Here is a 19009-nt window from a genome sequence, read left to right as displayed (position 1 = left end):
CACTCTAGATTCTAAGATTTTACAATTTCTGATGTTTTGGACATTGAGAACTGTGAAAATAAGTTTACAAGATAATCATATCTGCATTTCTAAGGAGTTTTTTTTCTCCCTTAAAACACTCTCCATGTTGGAAGATGAGCTTTGTGAAAGTGTATGCTAGTATTACTTACATGTAACAAATAATTTGGGGTAAACAGGACAAGATCATAAGCCTTTATAGTTATTAAAAAATACACGGACGATTTATACTTAATTTAATGTAAATTACCTGAGAAGGGGCACTACAAGAAAGTCCCGTCAGCTCACTTATGCGGGCTGCTGCGGTTGGGTTGCTGGAGCTGATGAGGACAGGAGGACTGATTTCCATTGAGTGGCGATTCTGAGAGGACTGTGAAGACTTGTTGGACATCGTGAGGGAGGTAAAAGAGTGCCGTTTTTTGGTGTTTTTCTTTGTATCGGTGTGCTTTTGGACTGAATTGTTGTGGGCTGCCCCAGAGGTACCTTCTCCGGAGTCTACAGCAGAACCTGAGGGCTTATCCAATTCTATCAGCTGCTTGGCTGCTGTGTTAAACTACAAGAAAATATTCACACATTAATAATTAGTTTGATTTTGAGAAAATCACCCGAAGATAGCCAAAATATATTTTCCTTTTATATTTTTCATTATAGCTGAATCTAAACTATGCAATTTAAAAATGTGCCATACTGACCTACCCTAAAAATTAGTCATTACAGAGTTAAGTTTTTAACTATCAACTCAACATGCTTTGAGTCAGTTTGTGGGAGAACAGACCAACCCCCACCTCACTACAGCCTCCTTTAATGTACCTATAGAGAGCAATAAGGTCACCCCTGAGCCTCCTCTTCTCCAGGCTGAACAAGCCCAGCTCCCTCAGCTGCTCCTCACAGGACTTGTTCTCCAGACCCTTCACCAGCTTTGTTGCCCTTCTCTGGACTTGCTCGAGCACCTCGATGTCTTTCTTGTAGCGAGGGGCCCAAAACTGAACACAGTACTCGAGGTGCGGCCTCACCAGAGCCGAGTACAGGGGGACAATCACTTCCCTAGCCCTGCTGGCCACACTGCTTCTTATGCAAGCCAGGATGCCGTTGGCCTTCTTGGCCACCTGAGCACACTGCTGGCTCATATTCAGCCGACTATCCACCATCACTCCCAGGTCTTCCTCCACCTGGCAGCTTTCCAACCACTCATCTCCCAGCCTGTAGCTCTGCTTGGGGTTATTGCGCCCCAGGTGCAGGACCCGGCACTTGGCCTTGTTAAACTTCATGCAGTTGACCTCAGCCCATCGGTGCAGCCTATCCAGATCCTCCTGCAGAGCTTTCCTACCCTCGAGCAGATCGACACACGCACCTAACTTGGTGTCATCTGCAAACTTACTGAGGGTGCACTCAATGCCCTCATTCAGATCATCGATAAAGATATTAAAGAGGACTGACCCCAGTACCAAGCCCTGGGGAATGCCAGTAGTGACCGGCCTCCATCTGGATTTGACTCCATTCACCATGACTCTTTGGGCCCGGCTATCCAGCCAGCTTTTAACCCAACGAAGTGTATGCCAGTCCAAACCAGGAGCAGACAGTTTCTTGAAGAGAATGCAGTGGAAAACAGTGTCAAAATCCTTGCTGAAGTCAAGGTAGACCACATCCACAGCCTTGCCCTCATCCACCAAGCACGTCACTTTGTCATAGAAAGAGATCAGGTTCGTCAAGCAGGACCTGCCTTTCCTAAACCCATGCTGACTGGGCCTGATCACCTGGTTGCCCTGCAAGTGCCGCGTGATGACACTCAAGATAATCTGCTCCATGAGTTTCCCTGGCACTGAGGTCAAACTGACAGGTCTAAAGTTTCCTGGGTCTGCCCTCCGAGCCTTTTTGTAGAAGGGCATCATGTTTGCTAGCCACCAGTCCACTGGGACCTCCCCCAATAGCCAGGACTGTTGATAAATGATGGTAAGCAGCTTGGCCAGCTCCTCTGCCAGTTCTCTCAGTATCCTCGGGTGGATCCCTTCTGGCCCCATCGACGTGCATACATCCAAGTGCAGTAGCAGGTCGCCAACACTTTCCTCATGGATAGTGAGGGCCACATTCTGTTCCCCATCCCCTTCCACCATTTCAGGGTACTGGGTATCCAGAGAGCAACTGGTTTTGCCGCTAAAGACTGAGGCAAAGAAGGCATTAAGCACCTCTGCCTTTTCCTCATCTTTCGTAACTAACTTCCCTCCTGCATCCAGTAAAGGCTGGAGATTCTCCTTAGTCCTCCGTTTTGCATTGATGTATTTGTAAAAACATTTTTTGTTGTCTTTGACAGCAGTCGCCATATTGAGCTCCAGATGAGCTTTGGCCTTTCTAATTTTGTCCCTGCATTGCCTCGCAACATCCTTATAGTCCTCCCGAGTGGCTCACCCTCTTTTTCCTCCTAAGCTCAAGCCACAATTCTCTGTTCAGCCAGGCCACTCTTCTTACCTGCTGGCTCATCTTTGGGCACCTGGGGACAGACCGCTCCTGCGCCATTAAGATTTCCTTCTTGAAGAGCGCCCAGCCTTTCTGGACTCCTCTGCCCTTCAGAACCGCCTCCCAGGGGACTCTACCAACCAGTGTCCTGAACAGTTCAAAGTCAGCCCTATGGAAGTCCAATACAGTGGTTTTACTGGTCCCCTTCCTGGCTTCTCCAAGAATGGAGAACTCTACCATTTAATGGTCACTCTGCCCAAGACAGTTTCCAACCACCACATCTCCCACCAGTCCTTCTCTGCTTGTGAAGAGAAGGTCTAGCGGGGCACCTCCCCTGGTAGGCTCACTAACCAGCTGCGTCAGGAAGCTATCTTCCACGCTCTCCAGAAACCTCCTAGACTGCTTTCTCTGGGCTGTGTTGTGCTTCCAGGATATATCTGGGAAGTTGAGGTCCCCCACTAGAACAAGCGCTGATGATTTCGCAACTTTTGTCAGCTGCCTGTAGAACTCCTCATCAGTCTCCTCATCCTGGTTTGGCGGTCTATTACAGACCCCCACCAGGATGCTTGCTTTGTTGGCCTTCCCGCCGATCCTAACCCATAGGGACTCAACCTTATCATTCCCAGCCTCAAGTTCCGCGACATCAAAACTCTCTCTGCTATAGAGAGCCACACCACCACCCCTTCCATGCTGCCTGTCCCTTCTGAAGAGCCTATAGCCAGACATTGCAGCACTCCAGTCATGAGAGTTGTCCCACCACCTTTCCGTGATGGCAACCAAGTCGTAGCCTGCCTGCCGCACGATGGCTTCCAGCTCCTCCTGTTTGTTACCCCTGCTGCGTGCATTAGTGTAGATGCACTTCAGTTGGGCCATTGCCTTCTCTCCCAGCCTTGCCATTGTTACCCCTGGCACAGCCCCAACAATCCTAACTTCAGTCCCATCCCCCTTCCTACCTAGTTTAAAGCCCTCTCAATGAGCCCTGCCAGCTCCTGGCCCAGGATCCTTTTTCCCCTAAAAGATAGGGACCCATCTGCGGCCATCAGGCCAGGTGCTGAGTAAAGTGCCCCATGATCAAAAAACCCAAGATTTCTGCGTTGGCACCAGCCCCAGAGCCACATGTTTAACAGGTGGGCTTTCCGTGTCCTCTCTGAACCCCTCCCTGCCACCGTAGGGATGGACGAAAACACCACCTGCACTCCCGCTCCATCCACTAACCGACTCAGTCCCCTAAAGTCTCTTTTGATAGCCTTGAGGCTTCTCTCTTCGATGTTGTCACTGCCCGCCTGGACTATCAAAAGAGGATAATAGTCAGAGGGGTGAACCAGGCTGGGAAGCTTTCTGGCAATGTCCCTGACCCTGGCCCCAGGGAGGCAGCAGACTTCCCTATGGGTAGGGCCAGGCCGACAAATAGGGCCCTCTGTTCCCCTGAGAAGGGAGTCGCCCACAACAATCACCCTTCTTTCTGTCCTGGTGGAGGCAGTCCTGAGGCGTGGAGTTGACTTCCTCGCCCTAGGCATCCTCCTGGGAAGACTTTCTACCTCTTCCTCAGCTACCTGTCACTCAAGCTCCAGGGCCTCAAACCTGTTGCGTAAGGGCACCTGGGAAGGTGGGGCTGGTGGGGGAGGGCATCACCTGCGATGTCGAGCAGGGACCTGTCTCCATTCTTCCTCAACTCCTAGGCCCCCTGCCTCTGCCCGACAACAACAGGGCTGGGGGTCCACCCCCATTTGGGGTGTCTCACCCTGGTACCTGTCCTTCAGGCTGCGCAGGGAGTTGCTCCACAGGTCTATCTCATGCTCACACTCCCTGATATCCCTCAACCTCTCGACTTCCTCCTTGAGTTCTGCCACGAGGCGGACCAGGTCATCCACCTGCTCGCACCACACGCACGCAGTCTCTTTAAACCCCCACAGGTGGTAGCAACAGGCTCAGGCATTCCCTGCACCCGGAGACCTGAACTGCCGCAGTTTTGAGTGGGCAGTCGGTCTGGGTGTGTACAGACTTCCTGGAGAGCACAATGTGCCTGGTGTACACCATTGCAGCTGAGCTAGCGGTAGACCGCCGTTAAGGAGGTGTTCGTATGGGCGGGGGGGAGCGCTCTGCCCTCCCCACTCACCCTGCCTGCGTGAACTGCCACGCCACGCCCTTCTGCCACGCCACGCCCTAACTGCCTGTCCTGGTCACCACACTCCTGGTCACCACGCTCCCTAGGGGCAGCTTTTGAACGGCCGGGGAGGGGGCGCTGCTGGCTCCGCTACGCCTCGTTCTCGCCTCGTTCACCTCCCTCGCGAGGGCTGCCGGGTCCTGGCAGCTCCCTTGAGTGGGCTCGGTGCTGGAAAAAGTAGCCCTGCCTGTTCAATCCCCTGCTCCACTGCAGAACACATCTGCCCCAGAGCCGATCGCCTCAGATGTAACACCAGCACCAGTTTTCTGTACATATTAATGTGTACCAATAAATATAACCGTTACTTGATAATTGCACCAATAATGAAGGGAAAAAAACTTTTTTCAAGAATATTACAAAGAAAGAATGAAATTAGCAACTGTGGAAACAGTATTTCCATTCTTCAGCATGTTATTTCTTCTATTTATGTTAACTGCTTTTCCACGAGTCTTAAGACCTACTATGCTCATAAGGAGTTTCAAAGAAGTATTTTAACCCAACAAAACTTTACTACACAAGTTACACATTATTAATTGCGATAGCATCAATGTAGTATTGATGTAAGTGTGTCTCATAGAAATGTCAACAGTTTATACTCATCCTCAGAAATCAGAAAATGTAACAAGTGGATAATATAAAGCAGTACAAAATATTAAAGAATACGTATATACACATAGAAAATAAATACCACTGGAGAACCATTTATTTAAATGCGGAGATCTGGAAGGAAATTGCACACACATACACACGAGAAATAGACAAACAAGGATCAAAATGGGAGTTACTGAACAATGAGAAGCTGACATAAAAACCTGCTAGGACATCGAAGCAGGAAAATTTAAATTATGGAAGGTCTTAAAGAGGAAAAAGAACCTACAATACAATGCAGTGGAAGAGGGACATAAAGGAGGATATTAAAACAGATATGAAGATGAGAACACAGAAATGTTTCCTATATGTTCTTATTATTGGCCCTTTAAAATGCAACTGAAAGGAAGAATGGTAGAGGACAATGTCACAGTAGTAAATATTCCTAAGTAAAACCTAGACACTAGATTTTCCTCCCACTGGACATGAATCATACAAGCAAAATATTTTTGTACCATTTGTGTAGAACATAAGGCACCACCATGCAGTTTTCTCTAACTAATTTGCAAACCCATTATTTTGATCAAGATTAATTAAATTTTAAATTTAGAGCATACCTACTTTTGACAGACTAGTGAAAAGTCATTTCAACACAGACCACCAACAGCAAGTTGAAGGATATAAAACAAGTAGAAAATATGATCAAAAAAAGACTATTCTGCTACTTATTCTGTCAGCATCCTACCTTTCACCATGGAAGAACTGGTAGGTTTTTCAAAGACTAATCATTTTATACGTTTTGTACTTGTAGACATTTTATTTTTCTGACCGAAATTCTTCATGCCCTTCCTGAGAATTTGTACATTCCACATTGTCTTATACATTGGCCACATCCACTTCTGTTATTATCTGTCTACTCTCTAACACCAGTTTAACAGTCTGTTCACAAATTATGGAGATCACAGAAAGAAAAACAGTACTCACTTCTATGAATTACCTAATCAGAAAAGCTAAAGGATCTCCCAAGAGTGTGGAAAAAAAAAAGCCACACTACTAAGAGCACCCCAAGGTACCTGATACACCTCAATATGTTTGTTTACCTCCTGAAACTAGCAGTGCCTGCAGAATCTGACTATTCTATACAGCAAACAACATATTAGGGAAAAGTTAAGGCTTACTCACGGGATTGATTCAAATATAAGCAACATACTGAGCTTTCTTACGGAAAAAAAAACAAGCACAGGACAGTAGCATGCAACCTAACCACAGACATGAGCTGATGACTGGCCTTTTTGCAGAAACAACTCGAGGACAGGAGTACTGAACAGTATTTTGCAGAGTGCACTTCAGCTCTTCATTAAGAAATTAAGAATTTGCACACATTTTCCAAAGAAATGGCTAGCCACCACTCCAGGTCATGATGGTAATGCTGTTCCTACTATTAAGTGTCTGAATACAGCATTTCTTTCTGCTGCAAATGTCCCTTTATCTATTTCCATATTTTCCGTGTCAGAGGTTTTCCTGAAAAAACACCTCTAAATTGAAGCTTAACTTTTACCTTCACATATTTTTATTCTTTTTTTTTTTTTTAATTAACAATTTTATTTTATTTTTTACTGTATCAGGTAGCCTGAAACCCAATTCCCCTCCACATAGAAACCCAAGAAATAGACCAACATCCCAAATGGGAACAATATGGAGTCAGCTCAGTGCTCTTTGAGGGGTCTAGGCCAACAGGCAACCTTCCGCCTGCTTGCAGCTGTCTGGAGAAATTACCAACTAGACTACCACGAAAGACCTACTTCTAAGCCCCTTATCGTTGTGCTTTACTGCACTTATTTAGCAAATGCATTCTGGCATTTTTCACTCACATGGAGACAGATGGAATTCAAATATCATCACTTTCTGAAATTAAATGAAACTACTACCTCCTCCCTCAAATAATCTTTCTATTCATCTTCATCCAAAATTTTTATTTACGAAATTTTACTCCATCATCATCTGTTGAGGAGCTATTTTTCCACATCACCAGCACTGTTATTAGTCAAATACCAATTCCTAGACTGCATTTGACTTTCACCTTTATATTTTGAAACAAAGGAGCAGATTGCAATCGGAACTTAGGCAAACATTGCCCTTATCTGACATTACTGTTTCTTGCTAAGCATCATCCTGGAGGACAGGTGGTAGATAAGAAACCTAAATTCAGCTTTGCAGTTAAGGTTTCAGAACAAATATAAACCATCAGAAGAATTGTTTTGCAAAACCTGAACAGATCCTGAGCACAGCTGCATCTACATTAATTTATGAAACAAACTCAGTAGTTCAGTATTGCCATTTTTGATTGGGAAATTAATCAAAACTGTGACATTCTGAAATTGTCATTAGATGAGAACATTGATATTATGACATTCAAATATAGCGTGAATGAGACTACGATTTTTTACTCAAAACTAACAAACTGGTTTTAAGCATAATATAAAATATTCACTTTTTCCATATTTTTCTGTTTTAAAGTGTGGGCAGGCAAAAAGAAAAGTTTTCATAAAAGGCTTAATCTTATTCTTCCAAGTTGTTATTGCTACAAAAGTATTTAAAATTAACTCACATAATCTAATACTACTGGAGTGTTGCACTCCAGTACAAATACTCCTGTTTGGTACTAGAAGAGATGCTGACAAAAAAAAAAACCCTGACACAGTAGGTACATAAAATCTTATTTTCCCATTGATGAAAATGTAACATTAAGTGATGGATGCAGCAGCATAAACTGACAATGAACTTAAAAATCTACAATGATGAACATTCAAGATACGGAAGAAAATACTTTCCTGTATTTCTGAAAGACTGGTTGCAAATAACACTAGGGGACATGGATTAATACAAAGATGTTTCCTCGCTGTTCACATTAACTTTGAAAAACAAGAGCTGTCATTATTTTCTACTGACATTTTGATTGAAAAGTGATTTCTCTTACCTAGTCTTTCATTTTTCAATTCTAGATGTTCATATTTTTCTAATTGTTAAAAGTGCTGAACGACTTGCAATAATTCAAATAGGTTTTAGATTTTGAGTGTGTTTACTAAGTGTTAAACCACATCAAAGCGTCAAATTTGCGGTTCTAAGAAATTTATATTCTACCCCAAGCTGCATTCTATTTTAAAAAAATCTGTTTAGTTCTTATTTTTTGTTAAGAGATAAACGACTCATGAAATTAATTGTACAGTTTCTGTACTCCCTGCATTTACTTTTGTCACTGTGCAAGAACTTGGCTGACTCACTTTTAATGCAAATGTGTTGAAATTCCATCAGTCAAGTCTAGTAATTTAGATAATATTAATCAGGACTTGCTCTAATAAAACTAAAAAGCTTTTTTGTTTGTTTGTTTTAGCAGTTTTCCCTCATATAAAACATTTTTTTCAATGTTTTGCATAATTTATTTTTCACTTGCAGAGAGAAGTAATTATTTCACAGTGCCATGTGTCTACAGATAAAGACATAATGGTCTGTGAGTCAGTTAACAAATTATACTCTTAATGCAATCACTATTAAGATATTTCTCAAAATGTTTTCAGTCCTAGCTTTTATTACTATCACAAATATAATAAAACAAAGTGATCTAAAATAATAGACTGGCAATCACTGCAATGATTAAATATTCTTCCAGGTAAAAAGTTGCCTTCAAACATAGTCATTTAGAATTTTTCATGGACTTCAACATACCTGAAGTTTTACTCAGTGACCTCACAGTACAAGAAACATTTTAACTATCAGACATACATATCACAGAATAAACAGAACAAGCTGTCCTCGTTTTAAAGTTAATGACTTCAGACACTAAAATCTCCAGTAGATGCAGCTACTGCCTGACATTGAAAAAACAACAACACATAAACAAAATTAGTGGACTGACATGCACAGGGCAAAGATGCAGCTGTCATTATGACAAAAACAGGTAACAGTTACAGGGTTGCAAAATATAACTAAAAATACCATACTGGAATACCTAAAAAATATGAATTACTTTAGTTTTTTGTGTCATTAGTGGTTTAATTGTTTAGTGTCTATGAATGGTTTAATTGTTTACATCAACTGTCTGCATATTTTCAAGGACAATAATTATATAATCTCAGAAAACAGACATTTCAAAATTCATTTTGTTTTTTGGTATATATCACTGCTCTTCACTACAGCAACTGTTTCAGTTCAGTATGTGCTGGGGAAAAAAAACAGAACACACTTATCTGATCTGAAGTATCCCTTTGGGTATATTTATTTCTCTAGATTTCCCACACTGTATTATTGAGGATTTGAGAATGTGTATAAAAGTGTTCATGCCTACTCTAAAAAGGTTTGTTGAAGATACATTTTCTTAGTTGATGGAATTTGTCTGAAAATTTCAACAGTGAAATACATTTTGTGACTACCATTTTAAGATAAATTGTGTGTTTTTAACAGGAAATCTCCATTTTGCAAACTTTTATATAAATGGAAACTGAGCTGTTAGCTAAATAGTTAGCCCAAATGGCAGCCCTAGGGAAGGATTTTTTCTGACTTGGCTAAATTAAGTGATTTATTTAAAAGAAGCACCAGGAAAATGCTGTACTGTCTGAATTGAAGGGGCAGTTAACTGCAAGGAGATAGGAATTAACAGCCAGAGGCAAAAACTTCATTCAGCTTTTGAAAGCTTCTTAAATTGAAGACAGAATTGGACTGAATAAGTTGAAACCTTTATGGTTTTGTGTGTGTTTTATTATTATAACTATTCTGTTTATTTTTAAGTTGTATGAAATTTTCTGTCCCCAGGTATACAGACCTTTAAGCCAACCTATAAAAATCATTACACATCATATAGAAAACAAGAGTTTTCTATACCGTTTGAAAACTTTTTATAAAAACCTCACCATCTCATCAGGGTGTTCAGGAATCGAACACCTGACTTAACACTTAGTATGGTTACACATTTCTCCTGTGACCTGAAGCAGGTATTTCTCATCCCACCTCTAATGTGAAAGTACTTCTTTTCATCTTTGTTACATTTATTTAAATAGAATCTCCTCAGTGCAAGAACTCCATCTTACCATGTGTCCATAGCATACCTAGCAGAAAAGGACAAACAGTATTCCAAGCCTCTGTATCTTTATGTAATGCCAACTACAATAACTATTGCTGCAGCTGTAGATTCTGGTCTTAATCACTTATTTCTATATAGAAGATAAATAGTTTTCGATGTGAAACCCTAAAAGGCAAGGGAAACTTTCTCAAGCACTACCTCTCACTGCAAGTTGTCATATCAGATTTGAGAAATCCAGGATTATACAGAGCATTTTATCTAACAGTCTGTTTGATGTGAAGTTTGATGCTTTACTTGCTTAACAGCCTATATTCTCTAACTTTCTAGCTATGCTCATTTGGTTTTGAGAGGCAGGTATTAGGGACAGTGCAAAAATTACTATTTCGCAGACTTACTGATGGCTTTCATTTTGTAGTTAAGCGTGGTTTGTGATTGACTGCGTGACTCACAGTACTAACAAGAAAATGCAGTGACTGTCTCCAAGTACTTTGATTCCAATTTCATTTGATGAAAATACGTATCAAATAGCTAAATAAAAATCACTTGTTCAGCAGCTGAGGTCATGAACTTTCCCTAACTAAGCACACAGATTATTCTAGGTCTAAAATTATTTATATCTCAGGTTATTTTAGAATCATCAACAGTACCATTATTTTAAAAATACTATCAAGTAACTGCAAGAGTTTCCTTTCATAAGATGAAATACACCGTGGGCACAACCTTACCAATAGCCCAACTGTACTCACCTCAACATATGAGATTGGAAATATTCCTATCTTGTCAGCCAGCATTCCTTCTGCCCAGTTTTCATCCACTCGACGTATTACAGTCAGAACATCATCCTGTGTGAACATGCAGTGATTATGTCTCCCAGCTCTAATTAAACTTCTAATTAAATTTCCCTCCATAATGCACGGGTAATCAGAGAAGGCAGTATGTGGACAAGTACCGCAGAGAAGGCACTCCGTAACACAAACATGCTGCTCTTGGGTTTGAAGTTCATTTTGTTGGAGGTCAGCTAACCATCCACAGCCAACCATAGCCATTTGACTTTGTCCTTCATAACAGACTTCTTGTCATGTTCAGCCTGTTGTACTCTATCAGCCCCACTTTTAAGTCCTGTCATTAATCAACAGAACCTCAATTTTTTTTACGTCTCAGCAGACTCTTTACCCAAACTTCCCTAGGTGTTGCTCTTCAACTTAAATAGATAAGAACACTGGTAAGTAGTATGACTTCTTTCAGATACATATTGAACTTTTGATTTTAGATACGATTTTGAGAACATTACATTTATAAAGTTTCATAGGCATATTAAACATTGCTATACTGAGTTACACATTTACTTCATAGGTAAGTTAAAGCATGTGGAAACAGATGCCCACTCAAGCAAGACTGTATATCAAAAAAAAAAAAAAAAAGAAACAGCCAACAATCTAACCAAAACATGCAAGCCAATGCCAATTAGCTAGGTTTCATATATGCACTTGTCCTAACTTCAGGAAAGGAGATAAAACTTGTTGCTTTTAAAATTTTACCCATCCTTTCCATTTTTAATAAGTAAGTGCAAAAATGTGATTGGCTCACATTTATCTTGAAGCATTTTTATGCAATTTCATAAACTAAAGAATCACAAACCAAAAAAGGAACAGTTCCAATACTTGTTAAAACTCAGCATCATTTTGTGCTTTGCAAGATAGAAAATTAATTACAACAATGTAAGAAGAAATGTCATGTTTTCCAAAAGGCAATTAGTTATATTATGGAACAACAAAATTCAGTAGTACTTTGTATTTAGTATCTGGAGCCTAAAAATGTCACTTACTAAACACAAAGCTAAAAATTAGCACCAATTTCTGACAATTTTAAGTGAGCGTTTCTTTAGAAGATGGAACACTTAATTCATAACATAGATTATTTCTCAGAAATTAAGACTGTTATTCCTGTAATTATGAAAAACTGTATTCTCAAAAATAAAGCCTCAGAGAAACTGTATGTAACTCAGAAAGAAAAGGAAGGTGAAACTAATCTACAAGTGAGAAATACATATGGAATTATCTCCCCTTTTCATATTTGTACAGATCCATTAAAAACACAGACAAGACTACTGAAGTCTTATTATTTCATATCCAAGTGAATGAAATTATTAAAAGAAAATACTATTTTTATTCAGTTTTTACCTTTGCAAATGGTAAACAGTCTTTATCTGCTTCCTTGTCTTTTACTTCAAAGTCATAAAGTGCTTTGCACTGAGGCGGAGGTTGAGGTAAAGGTTTAATAATCTGAACAAAGTTGGTAGGAAAAAAGCCATGGATGCCATTGACTTCTCCATGATACCAATTTTCATCCACCTGTCGACGCAAAATGATGATGTCTCCTTTATTGAACTTAAGATCTCCAGGTTCTTTTCCCTCATAGTTGTACAATGCTTTGGCACATGGTAACTGAGGTACACCCTAAAGAAAAGGAAAAAAGAAAAGATTGCTAGAATTAGGTAAACATTACTAAACTGAAATTATATTGCATTATTTGGGGGACTATGCATGCTGATGTATAAGAATTCATAGTAAAATTATACATAATATAATTATTTCACTGTAGCAATTCTACTGGTTTTACCTAAACATATAGGAAGAGCTTCAGTTCTGTACAGTCTTAATTATCATTTTCCTCTAAATTTCATGATTTCCAGTAATGCTGCAATATTGAGACACCAAAGAAGCAAAATAAAAAGCATTATATTTTAACCCTTACATACAAATTCACTAACCTTATCAGTTCAATATTAAAAAGAAGCAAAAAAACAGCAACACATTACTGGGGAAAAAAAAAAAACAACAGACTACTGAGAAGTATTCTGACCACTTGAGAGAGCCGACAGAAGAATTCTGCAAGAAAATGCAGCATCAGAATAACAAATTTGCTGTACAACCTTTGGGGCATGTTTTCTGCCTGTCTTGCTTCCTTATTAATGAGGAGCATGAGGACATAAGGGAGGTGTTTTCCAGCCTGAAAAACAAATCTCACTTGATTAAAGGTGAGAGATTTCATCCTGGAACAACCCCTTTTATTTATTTATTCTTCAAACATGGCAAAAAGAATTACTGAATAAAACCAGTTGAAGGTTTGTATCCTTGGGTTTTCTTTTGATTCCTCTATAATAACTTAAAACTATAGGTCATTAGTGCTGCTCTTGAATGCATGTCAGAAACATTACAAAATAATACAGTGTCATCCTTCCTTAAAGAGTGAGCCTCTACAACTCCAGTATTAGGGCTTGTTCTTTCAAAACTCTTCTCTCTCCAAATTTAAGTATTTAGAGGGGAGCTCAACCCTTTAATGATGTAAACAGCAGTAACTTCCCTTACCAACACAGCTTTTCCGTAACAAAGACAACATTTATTTCAACTACAGCACAGCATTTTACATCTTTAATGCAATCCCATACAGAAAAGATAAATTGTAATGAATTTCAACATTGGCAGTGTTATTCACCATGGTCTACGCCATGATACATCTCTCCTCTCATGTTTTCTACCACAACAGATTGTAAATTGAAGTTGAACACGCAATATCTCAGGAGGTATGCAATGTAAGAAAATTCTCAGAAGGAATTACCACTTAAGAGACTGTGTCATTAGTCAGAAGGCAGAGTACTTCATAATTTATTTCATATTTACCACTTACAATTCTGTCTTTCAATATAATCCCATTTCTCTGGGTACCTTTAATTTTTGTGAATGGCTTTATAATCATAATAATTTCATGAACAAGTAAGTGATATCTTAAAGATTAGCTTATTTAATAGTTTTCTTTCTATATCAAAACGTCAAAGGAATTATACATATATTTATTCATATATATACACACATACACACACAAAGGTACAGATGAGTATGATTTACACATGAACACAGGCAAACCACAGTTCATTCTAGCGCAGCCAACATGGGCACTAAAACTATTATATTATCAGTATTCATACAAATATTCGCAAAATCTGGTGATCTTCAGACTGATTCAAACAGTACTTTTCTTCACGATCACACTTATTGGCATTGGCACACATTATAAACAGCAATGGCACACTTTATGAGCCCAGATGGGGAAAATGACTAAGATATCAACTAGAGTTTGTAGGCTCTGACTGACCACAGGGGAAATTCAGAGCCACAAAAGAAGCATGCCTCTATATAACAGAGGAAGCACCACTTGCTTATCCATTTCCCCCCCCAAATAAAAACAAACAAACACCAAGAATCCTTCTGCACTTCAACGATTACAATCCAAAGAGCTACCTGGTAGAAAGAGGGCTCCGAGCACTTACAGCTATGACAAGACAATTTCCTTTCTCTCTTGTACCGAGGTTGTCACCAGGGCTGTCCCTGGGCGCTCACCCGGTAGTCCCCAGAGAAAGCCACCTGTGTCCCTGTACCAGGGAAGAGCTTAAAGAGTAGCTCTGTATTCTGAAATATGGTCAGAAAAAAATCCCTTTTTGGAGATGCAAACAAAACCAAAACAAGACAGGAGTGTGAGTGGAACAGATCCTGTCAAAGGATCTGCACTTGTTCTCAGCCAGGTTACCAACAATTAAGGAGAAAAGGGTTAAATGACTTGGGAGAGAAAGCAGGAGAATGCCTTTTCCTTCTGCAGCAGGCAAAGGATAAAAGGGGAAGGCTGGGGTGGGTTACGGCCCACCACCGTGCCCTGTACATGCGTGGCCTGCCCGGGCAGCCCTCAGGGGCCTGGTGGTCGCAGCTCTCGGCCGCCACGCTCAGCGGCCTCTCCTCTGCCCCTCCGCCTGCTCACCAGGAGGGCAGGCCGCGACGATAACGCTGAGCCAGAGTTTACAGTTCACTCCCCGTCTCTCGCTTGGCTAAACATGAAAGGAAGGCTTTGGAAGAAAAACTTTGCAGTCTATCCTGAGGTTTGCAGCTGCCATTTACCCTGGGGCTCTTTGAGGAAGCAACCAAAGAACAGACAAAAAAAAAAACATTTTAGGAAATGAAAATTTAAAACCCAGAAAGACATCATGCAAAATAGGTTTCTTAAAATTATTTCCTCAGTCGTCCTCATGCAATAACAAATATTCAGATTTCTAATGCTAATGCTTAAATGCAAACTGTTTAAATTCAGTTTTAGCTAAGGCATGGATATACATCCAAAGACTCCTTTACAGAAAATAACATACAGTGACGTCAAAACCAACAGCTGAACAAGAATATCAAAAAGAGCATATGCATCCATTTATATATGAGGCTGGGATTTCTTAGATTTCCCCGTATTTCTTCTCCCCATCCAGATATTTTGTCTTAGAAACCTACAGATCTCCTGTGCAGTTCTCTTTGGATTTATACGTTCTCTTTAGTCACCTTCTTTCTAGCTTTCCTTTTACTTTTTAATGGACAACTGTATGTATGTTTCATGAGCTTAAGCCAAGAGAAACTTATGCCTGCACAGAAACACGAGATCTGATTTCCTTTTAAAAAGAAGTTTCTGTGGCAGAGGCCCAAGCATAAATGTGCTTACACTGGCATAAAACAGTGCTCGTTGCGTAACTTATTTCACTTGGACAACCAGCGCAAGCTGAAGGAGCAAAAACTACCACCTCCCCTCCTGCTGCCACCACGGAAATGAATTCAGCAGGTAGCGGGGCAGCCGCCTCCTGGCCTCGTCCCAGCCTCCCACCGTGGCGCTGCCACTGGGCTCCGCACTCCTGCAGGCACGTCGTCCCATCCCGCTGCGGCTGCTGCTGGGACGTGCCCTGGGTTCTCCCATCAGCCAGCTGAATTCACCCGTGTTACCTGCTCAGCTTTCAGCTGTTTGAGATTCCCAGACACTGAGTGTCTTCAAGGGAGCAGGCAGGCTTTTTACTGAGCACTGGACAGACAGAAAAGCTTTCTGAAACTGCCTAGATGCAAAACCAAAGCCTATCATCCTCCACAAACACTGGCCTGCTCAGACAGCTCAGCAGCAGCTTTTATGCCCAGCCTTCCAAAATTACCTCTGCCTTTCCTTAGAGAAAGTCTAAAACTGGGAGTTACTATCATTTTGATCTGTGTTGTAAAAGGATCTTTAATAATCGTCAATTATTTGCAATTCTATTACAGGTCAAGACAGAAAAATGATTTTTCTTCTATTTTTACTTGCATTTCCATGGAGTTCCTCAACCAAACTAAGTCACTAATCACCAGCACAAGATGAGAAATCAATGATTCCTGAAAATCTCCAATTACACAGCAATTTTAAGTACAATAACTTCAGTGCTATCAAGGTGCCTTTATCAGTATAACATTTTTTGCCTTAAGAACCAGTATTGTAAGACACACTTGGTTGCCAGCACAAACTGCCTTTACATAAGAGAGGTGTTTGTTAATATGCTGCAGGAACTATAGCAGCCAGCGGGTTGGCAAGGCAGATTTGGGTCAGGCGAGCTCTCTGCATGTACCTTCTGCAGTACGTGCAGGCATACCCAAGATCTCATCTTCTGACTCCTATTCAAAAAAAAAACCTTTTCAACGACAACATATTGTCCCTTTTAATCTTCTTGTTCATTCTCCTTCATCTTGTCGATCTTCTGACTCAGATCTTTCAATCACTTTTTTTTTTTTTTAAATATGTATTTTTCTTCTCTTACCTTGTTTGGCCTTTACCAAGCTGCTCAGCCCTATCTGCAGATCATCCCATGTCATACCTACATTTTTTTCATGTCTCTTTCATCTAAGCTGGCTCCAACACCTGTTTCTGAGTCTTGATTTAAAGCCACCTGATCTGTCCGGTTTGCAGAGCTATTTTCTTCGTTTCAGCCTCCTTTGTTCTTACTGTAGCTGTGCTTAAAATTTTCATGTATTGTAGGACAAAGCTTATGTGAACACTTTGCTGAAAACCTTCTTAAACTGCTTACATTAATGTTTCCTTCAGTAGGATTTCCTTCTAAGCAAAGGAAACACGCTCCCTTCTGTAAGTCATACATGTACTGCTGTCACCAGAACAAATCAGGTACTCAGTTTTACAGAACACACCAACCTAGAGGTTTAATATTTTAAACTACATCTTCCCATTTCTTTTTGTGTTCCAGAACATGAAGTGTCTCCATAACCCAAGAAGAACATTAAAAGCTGCTCCTTGCCTTTTTTGCCTTTTTTTTTTTTTTTTTTTTTTTTGCTAATCTAAGGAATGATACAAACAAGGTCAGATGTGCTCCAAGAGGCTAAAGTGTAGTATTATTAACCTGCATTCAACACTAAATTAGTAATTAAATCAATTTTACATACTTTCACCATCACAACTTTCTTGGAAGATTGCAAAGGTCATGAGTACAAATGTAATAATTTCTATTTATAGAGCTTCTGAGGTACCTGCCATATGAATGATAAAAATGTGAGATTACTTCTATGAGGAGGCTCTATCAGGTTGCCAGCATGCTGTAGTAACCATAAAAACAAACCTTTGGCATCACATGATGTAAATTACTATTGCTCTCCTGAATATACTGAGACACTATCTGACAGTTCACTTTTTTCTGTGACAGCTCCTTAGATTAGGGAAGTAGGTGATGTTAATGTGGGTAAGTATATCCATTTCCACTAGCTTCTAACGATATAGCTGTACTAGATCTTCTTGTTCTTAGCATACCTACAAAATAACCACACATTTGACTTAAAACAGTAACAAGATTTGTAGTTGTTTGAAACTGGCATGTTTAAGTACAGTTAGCTGTGACTTGGTGCAGTTTTTAATTTTAGTAAAAGTTGCTCTTTTAAATAAATAACATTGAGAGAACATTAGCTGGCCAGGTTACCTCTGAAATCCACCCATGTGCAATTTATCAGCGACCTACATAACAATTTTGAAGCAAGATTACTTTTTTATCCCAGTCCCCCCCCCCTTTTTTTTTTCATAAAGCACAACTGCATCAACATATTTGTTATACTTTTCAAAAAACTAAACAACTGCAATCAGGAAAAAAAACGATTCGCGGTAAATGAAGGAACTGACCAGTATTTTTACAATTATTTAATTTAACAATCAAGTTAAAATCTATTTCGTAGACTTGCAAAGCTTCACTGCTACTAGCTAACTATCAGAGATCACATTTTTTTTTATCTGTACTAATGCGAATACCTGCTAATTAACAGCAATACTACCTCTAGACGTAATAGCGTGTGACATACCAAAATACTATTAAAGTAAAAGGACTTGAACTTCCAAGTTTCAGCCAGCTAACAGCCTGGATTTGCGAGCACTCCTAGAGCCCTTTGACTACCCAAGTCTTTCCAGGCCTTTATCAGTTAACTTTGCTCTTGGCAAATTTCGGCAGAACTTCACAAGATTGGCTCAGGAAAACCCTGCATTTTGTAATAGGAGGGTTGCATTTCTCCTCACTTAATTCTTGTACGTTGTTTTGAGGTAAATTACCAGTGGCCAGCTCAAAGTGACAGAGTTGGTTTATGAAAGCCATTTTTGCTTCATCTGCCTTAACTGCTTTTAGCATACATAGAAGAAAATATTTTGGCATTTTTTATTGTCTGATGTCAAGAAATAAATACAAGGTTGTTTAATATAGGTGTGAGAAACTGTCTCCCACAAAGGTGTTTTGAAATTAAAAGCTGGAATACAGGAGAATGAAAGGAATTTAAAAATCTTGCCTTAAGGCTGAAACAATCAGACTAATAACATGAAAGGTTAGAAAGGGACATTTACAAAGCTTCCCA

At 40.2% G+C, this 19009-nt stretch overlaps 1 protein-coding gene across 1 annotated transcript in view; it reads right to left on the bottom strand.

Annotated features, from left to right (window-relative positions):
* The window catches only part of SH3RF1 (SH3 domain containing ring finger 1), an 87524-nt gene that overhangs the window by 27500 nt on the left and 41015 nt on the right, over positions 1-19009 (bottom strand). Inside the window, exons 3-5 of the mRNA XM_082759689.1 lie at positions 12476-12751; positions 11042-11137; positions 269-571 (exon numbers count right to left, since the gene is read on the bottom strand). Of these exons, the coding sequence (XP_082615815.1) occupies positions 269-571; positions 11042-11137; positions 12476-12751 (675 nt within the window). The remainder of the gene's footprint in view (positions 1-268; positions 572-11041; positions 11138-12475; positions 12752-19009) is intronic.

Source organism: Aythya marila (genome assembly GCF_965140915.1).
Source record: "Aythya marila genome assembly, chromosome: 4".
Classification (NCBI taxonomy): Eukaryota; Metazoa; Chordata; class Aves; order Anseriformes; family Anatidae; genus Aythya; species Aythya marila.
This window is presented reverse-complemented; position numbering and strand designations above follow the sequence as displayed.